The sequence below is a fragment of the Hyperoodon ampullatus genome (genome assembly GCF_949752795.1).
Source record: "Hyperoodon ampullatus genome assembly, chromosome: 2".
Classification (NCBI taxonomy): domain Eukaryota; kingdom Metazoa; phylum Chordata; class Mammalia; order Artiodactyla; family Ziphiidae; genus Hyperoodon; species Hyperoodon ampullatus.
In genome coordinates this window covers 13215552-13233862 of record NC_136915.1, presented here as the reverse complement: position 1 = coordinate 13233862, position 18311 = coordinate 13215552, and the positions used below count along the sequence as shown (strand labels likewise).

Below are 18311 nucleotides of genomic sequence, written 5' to 3'. Positions count from 1 at the left end.
CACTGGGCCCTTCCAATATGTACTTCCCAGATAGAAGGGAAAGGTGGCATTTTCAGGAGGGGACGTGGGTCTGGTGTGTCCTGAGGGGGTGGCCCCGAGGGTGCGAGTGTGTGTGTTAATGTTTGGGAGGAGGGCAGTGGTCCCTAGCTGTCCCCTCCATGTCCAGCAGCAGGTTGATCAAGCCAGGACCCCAGGCTCAGAGCCCCCTTCCCCATCCTGTGGCCACCACTCCTACCCTCCCTGGACGCTTGTCTGCTTCCACTGCTCAGAGCAGTCTCCTTGCCCAGGGGAGTCACTGTCTCACTGTGGGGTCCCCATGGACCGCTCTGACTCCCCATGCCCATCCCTGAGCCTCCTCCCCCTCAGCTCAGGCCAGAGTCAGGAAAACTCCAGGCCCAGAAGGAGAAGCCTTGAGGGTCCAAAGGAGGTGCTGGCTCCCTGCCGCCCAGCCTCCTGCTCCTGCCCTGCCTGCCCTGCCTTGCCCTGGTCCTGGCAGGTTCCATCCAAGTCCCTGCCCCAGCTCTGAACCCGGCGGCCCCTCACCTCTGTCAGTCCGCTCTGCTGTGGCCCCAGCCAGGCCTCCTCTGACAGAGACTCCTTTGCTTGCAGCTCAGGTGCACCTGGACAGGTGTGTGTTCCACCAATCAACATCCTGGCCTCCCCGCCTCCCCGCCCCAGCCCGCCGGGGTTTACCCTGGCCATTAAGAATGTCCTTGACAAACCAACTGGAACTGCCCCAGCCAGCTGAGTGGTGCAGGCCAGAGCAGCCAGGAGGGACGAGGGGCAGGGGCTCCCCAACCTACCAGAGCCACACAGAGGTGGGTGGCAACCAACCCAGCTACCGGGTGGGGTATGCAGGGCCTGGGAGGGGGAAGCTCATGACACAGCAGGATGGTGAGGGGTCATCTGCAGGGGCTGAAGGTCAGGGCTCTGGGTTCTCAGAGCTGGGCATGGGAGGGGCTTGAAAGAGCAGAGAAGGAAGAGGAGAAGGACCCATAGGGAAGGGGTGCTATTATTACTGCATCTTTGCTATATGCCAGGCACTGTGCTCAACCCTCCTCCAAATCAGTGAGTGCTCAGAGAAACCCAGCGAGGTGGGCAGTATTAGGCCATTTTAAAGAAACGGAGTTTCAGAACTTCTCTGGTGGTCCAGTGGGTAAGACTCCACGCTCCCAGTGCAGGGGGCCAGGGTTCGATCCCTGGTCACGGAACTAGATCCCGCACGCATGCCACAACTAAGAAGTCTGCATGTTGCAACTAAAGATCCTGCGTGCCACAACAAAGATTCTGAGTGCCACAACTAAGACACGGCCCAGCCAAAATAAATTAATAAGTAAAAAATAAAAAAATATTTAAATAAAGAAACGGAGTTTCGGAGAATTGAGGCTGCTTGCTTGCCCAGGGTCACAGAGGCTGAGGGACAAAGTCAAAAGTTCCATCCACTGGGCTTCCCTGGTGGCGCAGTGGTTGAGAGTCCGCCTGCCGATGCAGGGGACACGGGTTCATGCCCCGGTCTGGGAGGATCCCACATGCCGCGGAGCGGCTGGGCCCGTGAGCCGTGGCCGCTGAGCCTGCGCGTCCGGAGCCTGTGCTCCGCAACGGGAGAGGCCACAACAGTGAGAGGCCCACGTATCGCAAAAAAAAAAAAAAAAAGTTCCATCCAGGTTTGCCTGACTCCAAAGGCTTCACACCTCTCCGAGGTCCTGCCTTGAAGACCTGCCTTGCTCAGAGCTGGGGAGGGGGCCGACAAGCTGGAGCGGGGGAAGGGAATTGGGCGGAGGGGAGGAACTTGGGCTAGATCCTCACGTCCAAACCCTCCAGTCTGAGAAAACTGCCTCAAACCACAGCACCCAAGGGGCAGTGGCTCTGCTTGGGGCTTCTACGTAAATGCCACAGACCCTGTCCCACCCCAGTGGAATGTAGCAACATGCACATTGGTCTGGAACCCAGTGCATCCTCCCAGCACCCTTGTGGGTCAGGGACAGCATCACCATTTTGCAGATAATAAATGGAGGATCAGAGAGGTGCAGTCACTCATCTAAGGTCACAAAGCAGAGGCTGAACCCAGACTTCGATTCTGTGGCTCTCCCTCTTCCCAGAGCTCCTCCAGCTCCTGTGGCTTCAGCCTTCAGGGCAAGGCTTTGGGCACAAAGCAGAGGATTTGTGCCTGATACCAATTTTAGAAGATTTGGGCAAGAGATCTGGGACAACTCCCCCTGCTCTTCCAGACAAAGCCCCCTTTCTGAAAATCACGATGGACCTTCAATGACCTGTTAAAATCCTGAGGTCCTGAGCCACCCTCTGCCCCTAGATGTCAGCCAAGTTAATCCCAAATAGGAGCACATGTGTGTTGGGGGTGGGGGGTGGGGGGGTTGGGGGGTGGAGGCTGCTGCTCTGCACGGATCTGGGCCCACCGTTGCCTCCGCTGCCCCAACCTGTGTACAGTAACAGGATAACTGGCCGCCCTGTTGACATCCCAAACCCATCTCTGGTCTCGGGCAGCTGCTGGCTCCAACTCACAGCCGGCATTGGCCAGCCAGCCAGCACCGCACATCCACACCCTCACCTCCAGCCCTGTGAGCATCAGGAAACTGGGAAGAGGGAAGCAAAGGGACATGGTGTGGTGGCTAGTCCCTCCCAAAGCCATTTGCCCCTGATGCCAGCCCCCAACTTCTCCCTCTCCTGCATCAAGCAGTGAAGGGTGAGAGCTTGATGCCAGAGCAGCTCTCCCATCCCTAATGGGTCCTTCACCGCTCAGAGACTCAGTTTCCTCTTCTGTCCAATGAGGGGAGCCTGAGAGCCATGGCGGCAGGGCTCTATCTCTGCCTCGTTCATCACGAGTCCCCCAGAGCCTCAACGGTGCCCGGCACATAGCCTGTGTTCAGTAGATACCTGCTGAGTGATGAGTGGTTTCCGGACACTGGCCTGTGGGCCGGCTGAGTGGGGACCTGATGGGAGCCGATTCCTGGTCCCTTCCCAAGAGCCCAGATCAGAATCTTGGGGTACATGAGAAGAGTCTGTGTTTGTTGAAAGTCCCTCCATGTGATTGGGGTGCCCTGGCAGGTATGGGATTCAAGGCATTGGATCGTCTCTGAAGCTCCTTCTGCCCCTGGGATCTGAAAGGAGAGACATGCACAGAGACAGGGGAACGGCCTTGATGACCTTTCAGGGTCCCTCCTGGCCATTGAAGTCAGTGGATCCAGTGCATGTGCGGGTGATGCCTCAGGGATGGGGGGAAGCAGGGGGAGGAATGGTGGGCGGGGGTGGGTAATGAGATCTGACGTCCAGGAGCAGTGACTCAGGCCCTCAGCGCCATGACCTTGTATCTGCATTTAGCCACTGGCTCCTGTTTCCCTGGCGGGAGGCAGGCTTCTGGGTCCCCCACCCCCACCCCACCCTCTTTCCACCTCACCTCAGTGCTGGTGACTTCCTGGCAGCCCTACTGGAACCCCGTCGGCCAGGATGGGTGACACAAGCCAGGCAGGAATCTCCACTAGACAGACAGACCCCTTTGGCTCCAGCCACCACCCTGACCCCACTTCATGGACTACCGGCATCAGCGGTTACCCGTGTTGACGGACACCCCCCACCCCGCCAACCGCCCCAGGGAGAAAGTGTTGTGGGAGCCAGAGAAAAGAGAAACTGTCCCGACCTTCAGGAGCCCCCAGTCTAGCGGGGAGACAGGCGAATCCCTAACCCAGGGAACTGCCAGTCTGATAGGGGAGAGAGGACCCAGGAAGACCACGTCACACTCAGGTGCTGGGGTGGGCAAAGCCAGTTGGTACAGAGGGCATCTGGGCAGGCCCCCCTGTGTGGGCGGCAGCAATCAGGGAGGGCTCCACGGAGGAGGAGGAACCGGAGCTGATCTGGGAAGGAAGGGCAGGATTTGGAGGGGGGACCAGAGGCCCCACACTGCAACCTGGGCAGCAGAGGACCCCCCCCGCCTCCCAGAAGGGCCTTCCCTGCTTCACCCCCTGGTCCCGCATGATCTGTGCACGGGCCGAGGGGCTTCTCAGGGGTGTTCAGGACCAGACTGTCTCCATACACGAATGTTCAGGTCACCCCGGCCTCCTGGAGGGTTTGGATCAGATAAGACAGGGGTCAAATCCCAGCTCTGCCACTTGCTCATGTGCAAGCCCCAGGGTCTCTGTGAGGCTCTGTTTCTCTATCTATAAAATGGGATTACCATCTCCTTCCTGAGCCGTGCGGGGATCAAATGAGGCCATGCTGGAGAGCTCACAGCCAGGAGCCGGTGCCCAGCAGGCACCTGAGAAGTCAGAGCTAGAAGGATTGTCTTGCGGAGCTCTCCTGTACCTCTGACAGACACCCTGCCCGCTGCCACCCCCGGCATCTCCTCTGAGCTGGAGGCCAAGCAGACATTTCCTGGGAACATAACCTTTTATATTGTTAAGGACCATTCCTAAATTATCTGATCTTCTCCCCTGAGTCCAGGCCCAAGCCCCAGCCTGGCCTCAGCTTTCTCCTCTTGGGTCCCGAAATGTTCCCAAGTTGGGAGGTGTGGGTGGGGGGTAGGGAGGTAAGCATGAGATCTGGGTCCCCATGGGAGCTGGCAGGGGAACAGCTGCACAGTCTATACCCGCCCCCCCCGGGGCTGTCTCAGTTCTTCCTGAGAGATGGCTGTGATTATCTGCCCTGAGGGAGGGAACCCCTCGCCTCACACAGGGGTCCAGCAGGTGGGGGTCCTCCATGCACCCTTGACCTCCTGACCTTGCATCTCCCACTCTCCCCAGAGCCAGGGGCTTGGGCCTTTCTGCCCTGATCACCCACACCTAGATCCCTCTCCGCCAGGGCTGGAACTTTGGGGGACAGGGGACGGAGAGAGAGAAAACCCTGTCCTCCAGGAGCTTGCAATCTGGTGGGGGAGACACAGAAACACCGAACGCACACAAGGTCCTGAGGCGGGCCCAGGGGTCTGAGTGGCGAGGGGACAGCATGAGTCTCCACCTCGTTGCCATGGGAGTCTCCGGTGCTGGAGTTATCGGTCTGGAATGCCGGGCAGTGAGCTCAGCCTCATGGGCCTGCCTGTGTTGGACTGTCAGCAGTGCCGTCTCACTGGAGAAGATTTCCAGCCCCTCTGGGCCACCGAGAGGACTAAATTTAGCTGGTAGACAAGGGGCTGGCCCCGCGCCCAGGGACGGTCGGGCCTTATAAAGCGGCGGCAGTCGGGGCCCGGCACGCTCCCTCCGAGCCTCCTGCCCACGCGCCCTCCTGTCCACCCTGCCCACCGGCCAGGGCCCGGCCGCCCGCCCGTGGATGAGCCACAGGACCTCCTCCACCTTCAGAGCGGAGAGAAGCTTCCATTCTTCCTCCTCCTCCTCGGCCTCCCACACCCTTCCCGCGCAGGAGCCGCCCATGGAGAAGGCTTTGAGCATGTTCTCCGAGGATTTCGGCAGCTTCATGCGGCCCCACTCGGAGCCCCTGGCCTTCCCAGGCAAGTCCTCCGTGGGGAGGGGAGGCGCCCAGGGAGGGGACACCTGCTCCAGGGCACCACCTGATGTGGCTGCAGCTGCCAAGCTGCCGGGAACAGGTGCCGTACAGCTGCAGCCGCGTGTGACCCCGGGACAGATGCGGCCACAGAGACAGATGTGGCCTGAGAACAGGCAGGGCTTCAAGAAACAGCTCTGGCCTGGGGCTCAGCTACACGCACCCCTACTCCAGGCCTGGGTGGGTCACTACAGACATATACACACACCCACCCCACCTGTGCTGGGTAAGGCCCCATCCCCCGGGCGGAAAAGGTGTGCTGCCAGAGGGCAGGTGGCAGGCAGGGAGGGTGGCAGCTACGGCTGGGGGGGAGCTCAGGCCCGGGGCCAGCCCCTTCCCTCCGGAGAGGGAGCCGGAGACCTGGGTTCTGAGGGCCAGCCCACCCTCTGCTCTGCTCACGGCAGCCCTCCCCACAGCCCGTCCCGGCGGGCAGGGCAACATCAAGACCCTGGGAGATGCCTATGAGTTTGCCGTGGACGTGAGCGACTTCTCACCTGAAGACATCATTGTCACCACCTCCAACAACAACATCGAGGTGCGAGCTGAGAAGGTGAGCCCGCTCCCTGCCCACAGACCCTGGGCCCCACACCTGTACCCTCTGCCCCGTGTCCCCACTCATCCCGGGACCCCGCACCCTGCCCAGTACCCCCCAACCCCCAGGACAAACTAGAGGCCTCGCTCCTGTAGCAGGTGGGCCACGGGACCCCCGTGACTGCCTCTCTCTGCCCCAGGCTCCCAGATGCTTTTTTCCGGAGTCCGGGGCAGCTGAGGAAACCACAGGGGATGGGGGAGGGGGAGGGATGCTGCGGGGATGTGAGAAGGGAGATGAGAGGAGGGAGATCGTGGCTGAGGCAGGATAGCCCTTCCTGTGGGCATCTGGAGAGGTGGGGGGCTCACTGGTCCCTCACCTCTGGACCCCTGAATTAGGCCCAAGGTTGCGCAGAGGCCCTGCAGTTCAGGGTCACACACACCCCAAACCCCACACTCCCTCCACCCACAGGTCTCAGGGTCACTTGGTCACTAGGGTCTCTGAGTCCCAGCTTCCAGGAGGCCTGCACCCCGGAGGAGGGTGTGGCCCTGGCTGAACAGGGATGCTGCCCCCAGCGGGCCAGAGCCACTGCTGCTCCTTAGGGAAGAGGGTCGGCCCAAGGCTGCCTCTGGATCCCCCTTGGCCTGGCTTTCTCCCCTGAGCACAGGAGGCTGGATGCCTGAGGGGCGCCTCTCAGGGAAGCCAAGAACTGTGGGCACCAGGACCGGTGAGCAGCACGTGCCAGCCCTGCCACCCTCACCAGTGACTCAGCCGCTCCAGGCTCCTCTGGACACTATGTGCTGGCTGAGTCACGCAGGAGGGGCCGCCGGCCGAGCCCTGACGGTGGACACCGTGTATCCGGGAATCCAAGAGGGCTCAGCTCTGCTCTGTTCCACCTCCTTGCTGCTCAGGAGCCCCAGATTCTGCCACTGAGTCTCCTCCCCATCTGAGCTCCCCCACCAAGCCCTTGCCTCTCCCCTGGGACCGCTGGAGCGCCTGTCCCTGCTCAGCCCTGGCCAGCCGCTAGGCCGGGCCTCTGCACCTGAGAGCAGAACCCCTCGGCCCAGGGGGGCCCAGCTGGGGTTAGACTGGGGAGCAGGGGCTGTGGCTTGACGTGAGCAGGACAAGGGTGCGGGGCAGCCTGCCCTGACCCATCACCCCTTCCCCAGCTGGCAGCTGACGGCACAGTCATGAACACCTTTGCTCACAAGTGCCAACTGCCGGAGGACGTGGACCCCACATCGGTGACCTCGGCCCTGAGAGAGGACGGCAGCCTCATCATCCGGGCTCGGCGCCAGCCACACACGGAGCACGTCCAGCAGATCTTCCGGACCGAGATAAAAATCTGACGGCCTCCCCCTCCCTTCCCCCAACTCCCCCATCTTCTCCCCCACTGGCCGGCCAGAGTGGCTCTCCTGACCCCCTCATGACAGCTTCCGGGACATCTCAGCCCAGGTTCAGGCCCTGACACCTCCACCCCAGACCCCAGGTGGGTCGTCCCCTCCAAATGTGGCCTTCTGCTCTACCCAGGGCAGGCCAGGGACCCCCTCACTTCACCCGTGGCCCCCAGATTCCAGATGTGGCCTCGTTCACTTAATCCAGAATAAAGGGATTGGGATGGGGAACAGGAGATCCTGAAGAACCCAGTTTGGGGAAGGGGGATTGGGACAGGCAGGAACTCTGGGCAAATAATCTGCAGGACAGACAGACAAATTCTGATCTATGGAGTCTCTGCAGGGCAGGGGCAGGGGGACTGGGGACCTGGGGACCTGGGACCCCCTTGGCCAAGGGGAGCAGGAGAAGCAGAGGGAGATCACAGGCAGAGGTGCCCAGCTAAAGCGAACTGCCCGGGCACAGGGAGGCCAGAGACAGCCACGATGGTCCGCTTCCCCTCTGCTGTTCTCCAAGCCCCGAACCAGCTGCCAGGCTGTCTGCCCACAAGGTGCCCCAGCCAGCCAGCTGTGCCAGCGCAGGGCCACATTGTGTCTGTATATGGATGGGGTTTTTCCAATACAGCTGGTTCGTGATAAACTGTGTGAACCGTCTGTTACCTGCTCATGCCCCCAGGTAAGCCTGGGCCAAGGGGTGGGGCTGATCCTTCTCCCTCCCACCCAGAGACCTGGGCTCCTGGGGCTGCCTCCACTGCCGACATGTTACCCAACAGAGGAAGCATGGATGGGGCTTTGGGTCCTCAAGGTAGGACCCCAGCTTCCTGCCAACCTTCCCTTGTGGCCATTCACCTCCCCCATCCTGTCCTCTATAATCTGTGAAGCTATAGGCTTGGTGTGTGTATACCACACACAAACACACACACACACAAAGAGGCGTACACACATGCACGTACACACGTGCACACTTATCTTTGTCCTTCAAATACTAAACATTACCACGGGTTAAAGCCAAATTCGGAACGTTCTAAAATCAGATTTACCATCTCCATTCTTCTCAATGGGGACAGAGTCTGAACAGCTGAGCGCCCAGCTTAACCACTGATGGTTGGATTTGAACCCACGATGTCAGAAGCTGCTCTCAAACCGCCCTCCCAGCCCTCCGGGCCATGGGGGGTAGTTCCCCTCATTCTGCCTCTCAGCCTGTGCACCCTGCGCCCACAGTTTCCTGCTAGAAAATGTCCTAATCACAGGAAGAGTCCCCACCCCAGTTCCCTCCTAGTCCCCAGTCCAGGGCAAGGACCTCCCGTCTGCCTTCATTCTGGGGAGCCCCAACTGCCCCCCCGTGACCCTGGCTCAGTCTCCCACATACAGAAAAAGGGGTGATGGGTAAGGGTGGTTCCCAGTTAGTCGGGGCCCCTGGAGCAAGTGGCAAGGCCAGCCTCGGCCCTCTGCACCTCTTTGGTCAGTGTGCTGTAAGGTGCCCTCTCACCCCTGCCATTCTGGGACCCTTAGGAAATGACTGGGGGTGGGCAGAGGAGGGTTCTGGCATTGTACCCTGCACACACAATAAACAACAGAATCATGGACTTCTGGAGATCACCCGTCTGAAGTTCTCAAACTTGGGATGGGGCTGGAGGCAGCAGCGTGCGAAGGCTGGGGATGAACAGACATACCTTCCTTGAGATTTGGGGGCAGGGGTGGTAGCTCAAGCAAAGTTCAAGACCTCACAGAAATGTGGGTGTCCTTCGCCTCCTCCTTCGGCTCCCAGGCCCACCAGGGCAATAATCCGGGAATTATTTCTCTGAAAAACCTTGCATCGCCCTCTCTTCCAACTGCCAGCCCCTGCTACTACCTGCCAGGCACTGTCCCAGGCACAGGGACACCAGAGTTGGGCCAGCTGCACTGGGTTGCTCTTGAAGCTTATCTCGTACCAGATGGGTTCTGAGGACCAGAGAGGCCGAGTGACTAGCCTCGGGTCACACAGCCCCGGGGCATAGCCCGGCTGAAACCTGGCGGGGAAGCTGACTGGTTCAGGGAGTCTGTGTACCCTTTGGAAGGACTCACACACACACCCCCAGGCGCTACTGAAATCGGGGTTCCTCCGCGGAGCTCCTCCACGCAGCTCGCAGCTCGGTGCAGACAGGAGGAGGGGAGGGAAGCGGGGGCGCGGTATTTCCAGCCTCTGTGACTCACTGATTCCACTGGGCTATTTGCAGCCCGACACTCATCGGCGAGGAGTTGGGGGGAGGAGCCGGACCAGCTTTCCCCCTCCCTCGACCCCCACTTGGGGTCAGGCTCACCTTGGCGTCCCGACCCCAGCGGCGTCCCTCCCTGGGCCGGGCTGGCAGGAGGCTGGGCTGGGAAAGGGGGCATTTCCTTAAGTCACCAGTGGGGCCGAATACTCCCCACCCCGCAGGCCCCAGCAGCCCCTCCCCAGATCCCGGTTTTAGAGGATGAGGGCTGCGCCGCGGACAGAGCGGCCGCTGGGGACTGGGCACATCTAGAGTGAAGGTGCCCTCCTGCCAAGGTGACCCTGCGGAAGAGGAGGGCGGGGACGTGGGGACTGCAGGCTTTCCTTCGCTGGCTCCGCCCCCTGGCGCCTGGGCTGGCCGCCACGCTTTGTCTCCACTGGCCCCCCACACTTTCTAGGCTAAATATAGGCCTGGCTGCGGGCCCTGGGCCCCGCCCCCGCCCCGTGAAGAAGAATTGTAGCAGCCCCATCCACTGAGCACCTAGTGTGTGCCAAACACGTGCTCATCCCCACAACAATCGCAAACGCAAGGTAGGTACCAAGGAGGATAGGAGGTTCAGAGAGTCAAGCAACTGGCCCAAGGTCACCCAGCTTGGAAGTGGTATGGCTGGAATTTGAATCATTGTCTGTGACTCTAGAAGGTCCTCTGCTGGGTCACCCCAGATCAGTCCCCCACCACCGAAGGGCCGAGGCAGCTCCCCTGGTCCCTTCCTGTACAGGGAAGGGGAACTCCTACATCTTCGAGCTTTTGGAGTGGGGGTGGGCAGGAGGCCGAGGTGGTTGAAAAGATGCAGCCTTCTAGGGCTAGAGACCTGCAAGAAGGTCCAGGTCAGGTGGTGCCAGAGGGGTGTGGAGGACTTAGGAGGTTCCATCACTTTCAAAGTCCTAGCCCAGGCCAAAAGCCTCCTCCTCCAGAAAGCCTTCCAGAGCTACCCGCTCAGAGTCACAGACAGAGCCCAAAGAACCCTAGGTCCAAAACTTGTCTTTAAAAGAAGCTCAAATTCAGATGAAAGGAGCACATGCCTGGGAGTGAGGGCAGACCCTGAGGCTTGGTTGGCCAGCCCTGTGTCCTCTGGGAGTCATTCCAAACTCCTCATGGTTTGATGGTGAGACCTAGGCCCAGGGAGGGGTAGGATCTTGCCCAGGGTCACACAGCAAGTCAGTGGCAGAGATGAGGTGAAGACCCAGGACTCTAGAACTTCAGGCCAGAGCTTCTCTACCAGACCAACCCCCCCATCCCCAGGCCATCCTTCCCTGACCCGCCTCCAACATTGTACCCCTCCATCTCCCGCCTGCCCCCATCCTCTTCCCAGTGTGCCTTGGATCCCAGGTCTGCCATGTCAGAAGATGCCTTATTCTGCCCTCTTGCTCCCAAGCCTGGCATGGGAAAGGAGCTAAGTAAGTGTTTGTAGAATTTTTTAAAAAGCTAAGAAGCCTCAGTAAAGGGTGGAGGGTCAATTGCGGACTCTGGAGTCACAGCACCTGGCTTCAAATCTTGACTCTGCTGCTTCTGAGCTTTGTGATCTTGAGTAAGTAACTTAAACTCTCTGTGCCTCTGTTGCACCATAAAATGGTGCTTAATAGGATCTACCTGCGGTGGTTGTTCTGTAATTCACTTAAGGGGCTTGGCACATGGTGGTTGACTCTAGCCCCCATATGCCATGCATTGAAAATGCCCAGAAGGGCTCATTTAGAGCCCTGTTATTTCATTTAGATTTGGATCCTGACACCCTCTGTTCACCCACACTGTCTCTGGCTCCATCAAGACCAAGACTTGGGGGACCTCCCTGGCGGCACAGTGGTTAAGACTCTGTGCTCCCACTGCAGGGGGCCCAGTTTCAATCCCTGGTCAGGGAACTGGATCCCACATGCATGCCACAACTAAGAGTTCTCGTGATGTAACTAAGTAGCCCGTGAGCCACAACTAAGGAGCCCTCCTACTGCAACTAAGGAAGACCTCCTGCCGCAGCTAAGGAGCCTGCCTGCTGCAACTAAGACCTGGTGCAACCAAAAAAAAAGAAAAAAGAAAAAAAAAAGACCAAGACTTGGGCTGGTAGGGCAGAGGAGCTGCCCTGTACCGGGGGTCTTCTTTCCAGGAAAAGCAGGTGAGGCGGAGCTAAAAGGTAGGTTCCCCAGGGTCCTCTCAGAAGACCTATCTGGGCCCTGGGGGTAGAGATGGGGGGAGAAAAGCACCTGGAAGCCTTAATTTCTCATCATAAACAAAGATCAGGTAACCCCCTCCCAGGGCTGCTGTGAGCAACCAGAGACAGATGGTGTTTTAGTATAAGCTCGATAAATGCTAAGCTCCTGTGAAAATCTCTGTGCTTGTTTTCTGAACAGGGAAAACCAAGCTTCCACCCTCTGGCTCTGCCCTCAAACAAGAGAGGGTCCTGAGGGGCATGGTGACTTGAGTCTGCTAGGTTGGTGCCTGAAGCAGGAGCCTCTGGGCAGGGGAGGTGTTGTTTACAGTCAGCACAGCTGGCCTGGGGCTCACCCTGGGCAGCCAGCCAGGCCAGTCATGAGCTCTGAGGCCCTCCAGGGCCTGGACCCAGGGTCAACTTCCCATGGGAGCCTGAGGGCTGCTAGACTGGGTGGGGGGCCTCTGAAGTGCCTCCCTGAAGGGCACAAAGCGAGGCTGCTGGCCCCAGGGAGCCAGAGAGGAGAGAGCAGGACAGCAAATCTGCCCCTTCATCACCCCCTTCCTTCCTTCCTTCCTTCCTTCCTTCCTTCCTCCCCCTCCTCCCTTCCTTCCTTCCTTCCTTCCTCCCCCTCCTTCCTTCCTTCCTTCCTTCCTTCCTCCCTCCCTCCCTCCCTTCCTTACTTCTTTCCTTCCCACACAATTCTTGACCACCTATTATGTACCAGGCACTTTTAGGGCACAGGGGACACAGTCCTGATTAGGCATAACTGCCAACCTGGAAACACATTCACTGATGCACACATTCCACTCACTGGTTCAGTAAAGTCTTTCATCTCTTTGTTGATTCATTCTCTCAACAGCTTTTCAGTAAGTTCCTGCACTATTGTGGGTAGGTAAAGCTCGGAGGGCGAACTACCTCCATTTCAGCCCTGGCTCTGCCACTTCCTATCTGTGTGACCTTGGGCCAGTTGCTTAACCTACCCGAGCCTCAGTTTCCACATGTGTAAAATGGGACAGCCCCTCACAGGACTGTGGTGAAGAGACTGAGCTGCTCTCCTGCACCTGTGTGCCCCCAGCTCAGTGAGGGCCTCACTCACGTGTTCGACCCCCAAACACTCCCTACACACTGCCAGGCCCTAGGCTGGGTCCTTGGAGAACGTTCATTCTTCCTTCCTTCACTCATTCAACACACATGAACAGAGCACCTACAGCACAGTACAGGGTTAGGATGCTATGACTACATAGTCACACCGCCTGGGATTGGGATTTGGGCTCTGCCTCTTTCTAGTTGGTGACCTTGGGCAAATCATTTCATCTCTCTGTGCCTCAGTTTCTTCACCTGTAAAATGGCAACAAAAATTATACCCACCTCATGGGTCTAGTGTGAGAAGAACTGAGGTGGCATGTGGTGCATATAAAAATATCAGTAGTTATTTTTCTAAATGAGAGGGATTCTGGTTAGAATGAAAGTCTGGCTTCTGAAAACTTGACCCCACCAGATGGCTGGCCCCATGGCGCCGGCCCCTCAGCGCGCAGGTTCCCGCCCTCCCCACCCAGACCAGGGGGTTGTGCCTCCATTCTGATGATAGGGCGACACCTTCTGGCGCAAAGCTAGACCTGCAGCCCCACACTTTTCCTTGTGGGTCTCAAACTCCCTTTGCAGCGACGTCTTTGCGCTTTTCTAGTCCAGTGATTCTCAGCAGGGGGAGGAAAGAGGAGGGGGTATATGTGATCCAGACTATCCTCTCACCACCTCCCTAATCCAGACTATCACCCCCTTTGTCTGGACTAAGGTGCAGCCTCCTCAGCTTCCTCCCTTGCCTTCCTATCCCAGCACAAGAGCTAAGGAATTTTTTTTAAAGGTAGGTAATGTTGCTTTCTGCTCACAATTTCCAATGATCCCCATCTCAGAATAAAATTAAAAGACCTCGGGGGCTTCCCTGGTGGCGCAGTGGTTGAGAGTCCGCCTGCCGATGCAGGGGACGCGGGTTCGTGCTCCGGTCCGGGAAGATCCCACATGCCGTGGAGCGACTGGGCCCGTGAGCCACGGCTGCTGAGCCTCCGCGTCCGGAGCCTGTGCTCCGCCAACGGGAGAGGCCACAACAGGGAGAGGCCACAACAGTGAGAGGCCCGCGTACCGCAAAAACAAAACAAACAAACAAAAAAAAGACCTCGGGAATTCCTGGCGGTCCAGTGGTTAGGACTCCGTGCTCTCACTGCGGGGGACCCAGGTTCGGTCCCTGTTCGGGGAATTAAGATCCCACAAGCCAAGCCAAGCCATGCAGCGCTGCCCAAAAAACAACAAACAAACAAAAAACAAAGACCTCATCGTGGCTTGCAAGGCCTCACATGATATGGTCCCTGTCACTTCTCTGGCCTCTCTGTTTTGAGTGTGTACATGCATTGTCTCCCCCAGCTGGAGGATAAGCTCCTTCATGGCAGGGCCTTGTCTGTCTATCACTGCTCCATCCCAGGGTCTAGCCCAGAGATTAGCATACAGTGGGTGCCCAACAAATACTTGGTGAGTGAATGAATACTCCAGCCAGACTGAATAACTTTGGTCCTTCTCCTTGGAACACTCCCCACCCTGGCCCCCTTGCCTTTGTATGACTCACTCACTGGTCAGATTTTAGTTTAGATGCCACTTCCTGCAGGAAGCCCTCCTTGATCTCCTCTCCCTAATGGACTGGGCATCCTCCTCCAGCACCAACATCATTCTCTGTGCCTTTACTGTTGCACTTACCGGAAGCTATTGCAATAGTCACCTTCTTCTTGCCTCCCCACCAGGCTGTGAGCTCGTTGAGGACAGGGTCTGCTCTCTCTAGATCCCCTCTGTTTAGAAGAGACCCTGCCAAGGACGAGAGGCCATCTGCTCTACAGTTAAGAGCAAGAAATTGAGCACCAGTCTGGCTTGTTTTCGAATCCCAACTGAACCAGTCTATGAGACCTTGAGTGCATTCCTCAACCTCTCTGTGCCTTGATTCTCTAATCTGTGAAATGGGTACAAAACAGTGCTTCCCGGTACTGACACTTGGAGGATGTCACATCCCTGGCACAGACCAAATGGTCAGTACATGTTAGCCACTAGTGTTTGTAGGAACCTAGTAAAACCGTCATTGAATAAATGAACATCCAGCAATTTTAATCCAAGAGCCTTGAGACACTCTTCCTCAGATGAATCTCACACAGCTCTGTGCATCTCTTAGACCTACACCTCCCCTCACAGCAACCCCCACTTGCTGCTGAGGACAGGACTGCCCTGTGGGGTAGGGACAAAGCCCCCAGCCCCCTTTTCTGTATCCCTAGAGGGCAGTATAAGCCTGGTACGCAGCTCAATAAATCATATCTCTTATTTTCATTCATTCAAACATGATACTCCATTCCCTTTCTGAGCACTTCTGCCCCCTCTTGAGAAGCCAGTTCCTCTTACTTCCCATCCCACCTGGGCCCTTGATTCTCCCATCCTGAGTCCTGTGCCCTCCGGGTGATCCCTAGTGACCTACACACTTGCACGTGAGCTGACAGCAGGCAATGTGCTGTCCCTGCCCATTGTGCTGGGAGGTTCTGACTCTTGCTCTGGGATGAGATGCCAACCAGGTGACCCTAGGGAGGATGGTTCGCAGTGCTGGCTCCTTCTCATCTTTTAGATCATACTTTGTTACCCACTCAGAGAGGCCTTTCCCAATCAGTGTATCAGAAAAGCTCTTTGCCCCATCATTTTCCATCCCAGCACCCTGTTTCAGTTTCTACACAGAACTCATTACACTGTTCAAAATCATCTTTATTAGCTTGTTTAACCTTTCTTCCCCACCCCCAAGAGTACAAGCTCCAAGAAAGCTGTAGCATCTTCTTTAGCACTTTGCAGGGCCTGGCATGCGGGAGATGCTCCTTCAGAACTTGCTGTGTTAGTGAATTAGTCTCTTTCTGTGTGGCGTTGCCTTATCCTGCTTCCGCTGAAAGGCGAACAAAGATGGAGAGGATGGAGAAGTAGGATACTCGTGGCTGTTTCAGATGTCCTTTAGGGATCTAACGCTCCTTTCCTGGCTCAGGCACAAAAGACTTCTGCTTGGCTGGGGAAGAGGGAGTGAACCCCTGGGAAATGCATCTGCTGAACTCTGGAGCTTGGGTTGCCAGCCCTTTCCTCCCTTGGCCAGGCTCATCCAGTTAATCAGCCTGCGCACAGACACAGGAGGAGAGGGCTTTGAGCGAGACTATGACCGTCCCCCAAGCTGAAGACCTCGAGGACACGGTCTTCACAGGGCCCCCCTTGGCTTCAGGAGCCCCCTGGAGGCAGGGTGGGCTGGTTGGAGAGGAATCTGGGGCCGTAGTCTCTCTGCAGGGTGGCAGGGGGCCCCTGGTCTGGGCAAGGCCTCCCCCACCTAGGGGAGCCTCCTGATTTATACGGGGGGGCCGGTTTTCCCCACATAACAAGATGTAAGTCTTCATTGGAGGGATGACAGGTCCTAGGTTGGGACTAGGGATGCGGGGTGGCCCTGGGAGTGCTGCCAGGGAGATCTGTTTCCCACGAGTACAGTCGATGACGAAAGTTAGGTGAGCTTTGGGGATGGCCTTCTGATGGCGGGCCGGCTTTCCACCTAGAAGGAAGGAAAAGACCAAAGATTTGTGTTAGCACTGAAAGGGATATGGTTCCGTTAATTCATGTGTTCATTCACTTGTTCATTCATTCAACAGGGATTTTTTTTAATTTAATTTTTATTTTATATTGGAGTGTAGTTGATTTATCATGTTGTGTTAGTTTCAGGTGTACAGCACAGTGATTCAGTTATACATATACATACATACATTCTTTTTCGGATTCTTTTCCCATATAGGTTATTACAGAATACTGAGTAGAGTTCCCTTAACAGGGATTGAACTGTGTGTTAGTTGACGCACAAAGATGGGAAGACAGTGGGGCCTAAGAGCGTGGATTTCAGCACTGGGGAGACCTGAGTTTAAACCTGGCTTCCCCCTATCAGCTCTCTGCCTTCCAGGAACATGGAAGCCACTGCATCAGAGCCTCTCAACCACACTGTGCCCACGAGCTGCCTGAGCATCTTGTTAACATGCAGATTCTGGTACAGCGAGCGGGTCTGGGGTGGAGCCTGAGGGTCTGCATTTCTAACAAGCTCCCAGGGAATGCCAGTGCTGCTGGTCCACGGACCACACTGTAGTGCGTAGTAAGAGGAGAGCCCCGGCCACCTTCTACAGGTGAGGAAACTGAGGCTCCGCTTGTACAGACGTTGGTGGTCCTCAGGGAACATCATGCTGTTCTTCTTCCTTCCCCACCCATAATCTTGTCTGTCAGTCCCCTCTGCCCTGGGGATCCCTGCTCTGTCCACCCCACCAAACGGGGAGAAGCCAAGAACCAATCAATCGATTTATCAATGAAGCAAGTGCCAGAGCAGGTCTCTCTGAATCAAAAGCCTGTGCTCTTAGAAAAGTAACGTTTCAAGTTACCCAAATAATAAACAAATCTATCCTCTTAACTACGTGCTCTTCACTACAACACAGGCTTCAGAAGGAAGCTTCTGGGCTGGTAGGTTAGTGAACACAGGAAATACAGTGGATCCTTGAACAACATGGGTTTGAACTGCAGGTCCACTTATATGCAGATTTTTTTCAATAAGTACCAATTACTACACAATCCGTAGTAGGCTGAATCTGTGAATGTGGAACCTCAGATACAAAGGGCTGATTGTAGTTATAGGCGGATTTTCTACTGCGTGGAGGGTCAGCGCCTTTAACCCCCAAGCTGTTCAAGGTTCAACTGTAAATGAAGCCCACCCATGGCTTGAGAATCCTGGCGGCCCCGGAGGGGAGGGTGTCAGCCCTCTGCTGCCAGCCCCCCCACCAGCCTGCCCAGCCCCCCTCAGCTGCAGGGCTGAGGCACCCTCTGCCACCTCTTACCTGAGCTAGTCTCCAGGGCTGTCTCCAGGCCCCTGACTTTAGGGCAGGCTCTCAGGTCTCTGGGGTCTTCTGTTGGGACTGTTACTGATTCCATAGCGCCTGGCTTAGCACTGGCAGAGGGAGCCGTTGTCAGCAGCCTTTTCCAGGATGCAGCTCCCACCCGAGGACCAGACTTTTATATTTACCAGCTCCGGATCTGCTGAGTGAATTCCACCACGAGCCACAGGAACTGGTTTGGAGCAGTTGCGGGATTGCTTTGATCAACGGGGTTATGTCAACAGGATTGCTGTCGGGTCACTGGGAGGTAGGCCTTCTACCAAACAGATGCTGTTTCCTCCAACTCCACCTGCTTCCTCACTTGAGACAAGCCTTGGAACCTTCTCATCCAGGCCTCAGTTTCCCAAACCTCAGTCATTCTCTGGCTGCATTCCCAGTTTTTAGTTGTTTTTAGTTTTGTTTCTTTCCTACCTAAGAACTATATGGAATACTACTGACAATATGTCCATGTCTTAGTCGGTTCGAGCAGTAATAGACTAGGGGAGTTAAACCACAGACATTTGTTTCTCACGGTTCCGGATGCTGGGA

The 18311-nt window shown here is 56.9% G+C and overlaps 2 protein-coding genes across 7 annotated transcripts; one reads left to right on the top strand and one right to left on the bottom strand.

Moving 5' to 3' along the window:
* Positions 1 to 5274: 5274 nt before the first annotated feature.
* On the top strand, positions 5275 to 7383 carry HSPB7 (heat shock protein family B (small) member 7; the record flags this gene model as incomplete). 6 transcript variants are annotated; one of them, XM_079696683.1, is made up of 3 exons in its annotated part: positions 5275 to 5451; positions 5939 to 6055; positions 7204 to 7383. In XM_079696683.1, the coding sequence occupies 3 exons, from the start codon at positions 5275 to 5277 to the stop codon at positions 7381 to 7383; spliced, it is 474 nt and encodes a 157-aa protein (XP_079552809.1). The 6 variants fall into 6 exon arrangements, with proteins under 6 accessions (XP_079552809.1, XP_079552811.1, XP_079552812.1 ...); XM_079696685.1 differs by having other exon boundaries at positions 5275 to 5452; positions 5922 to 6040; XM_079696686.1 differs by having other exon boundaries at positions 5275 to 5452; positions 5922 to 6055; positions 7246 to 7383.
* Positions 7384 to 15980: 8597 nt separating this feature from the next.
* Positions 15981 to 17820, bottom strand: SRARP (steroid receptor associated and regulated protein; the record flags this gene model as incomplete). The annotated part of the gene is made up of 2 exons (XM_079719979.1): positions 15981 to 16411; positions 17727 to 17820. 2 exons carry the CDS (start codon positions 17818 to 17820, stop codon positions 15981 to 15983), a joined length of 525 nt encoding a protein of 174 aa, XP_079576105.1.
* Between the last annotated feature and the right edge of the window lie 491 nt (positions 17821 to 18311).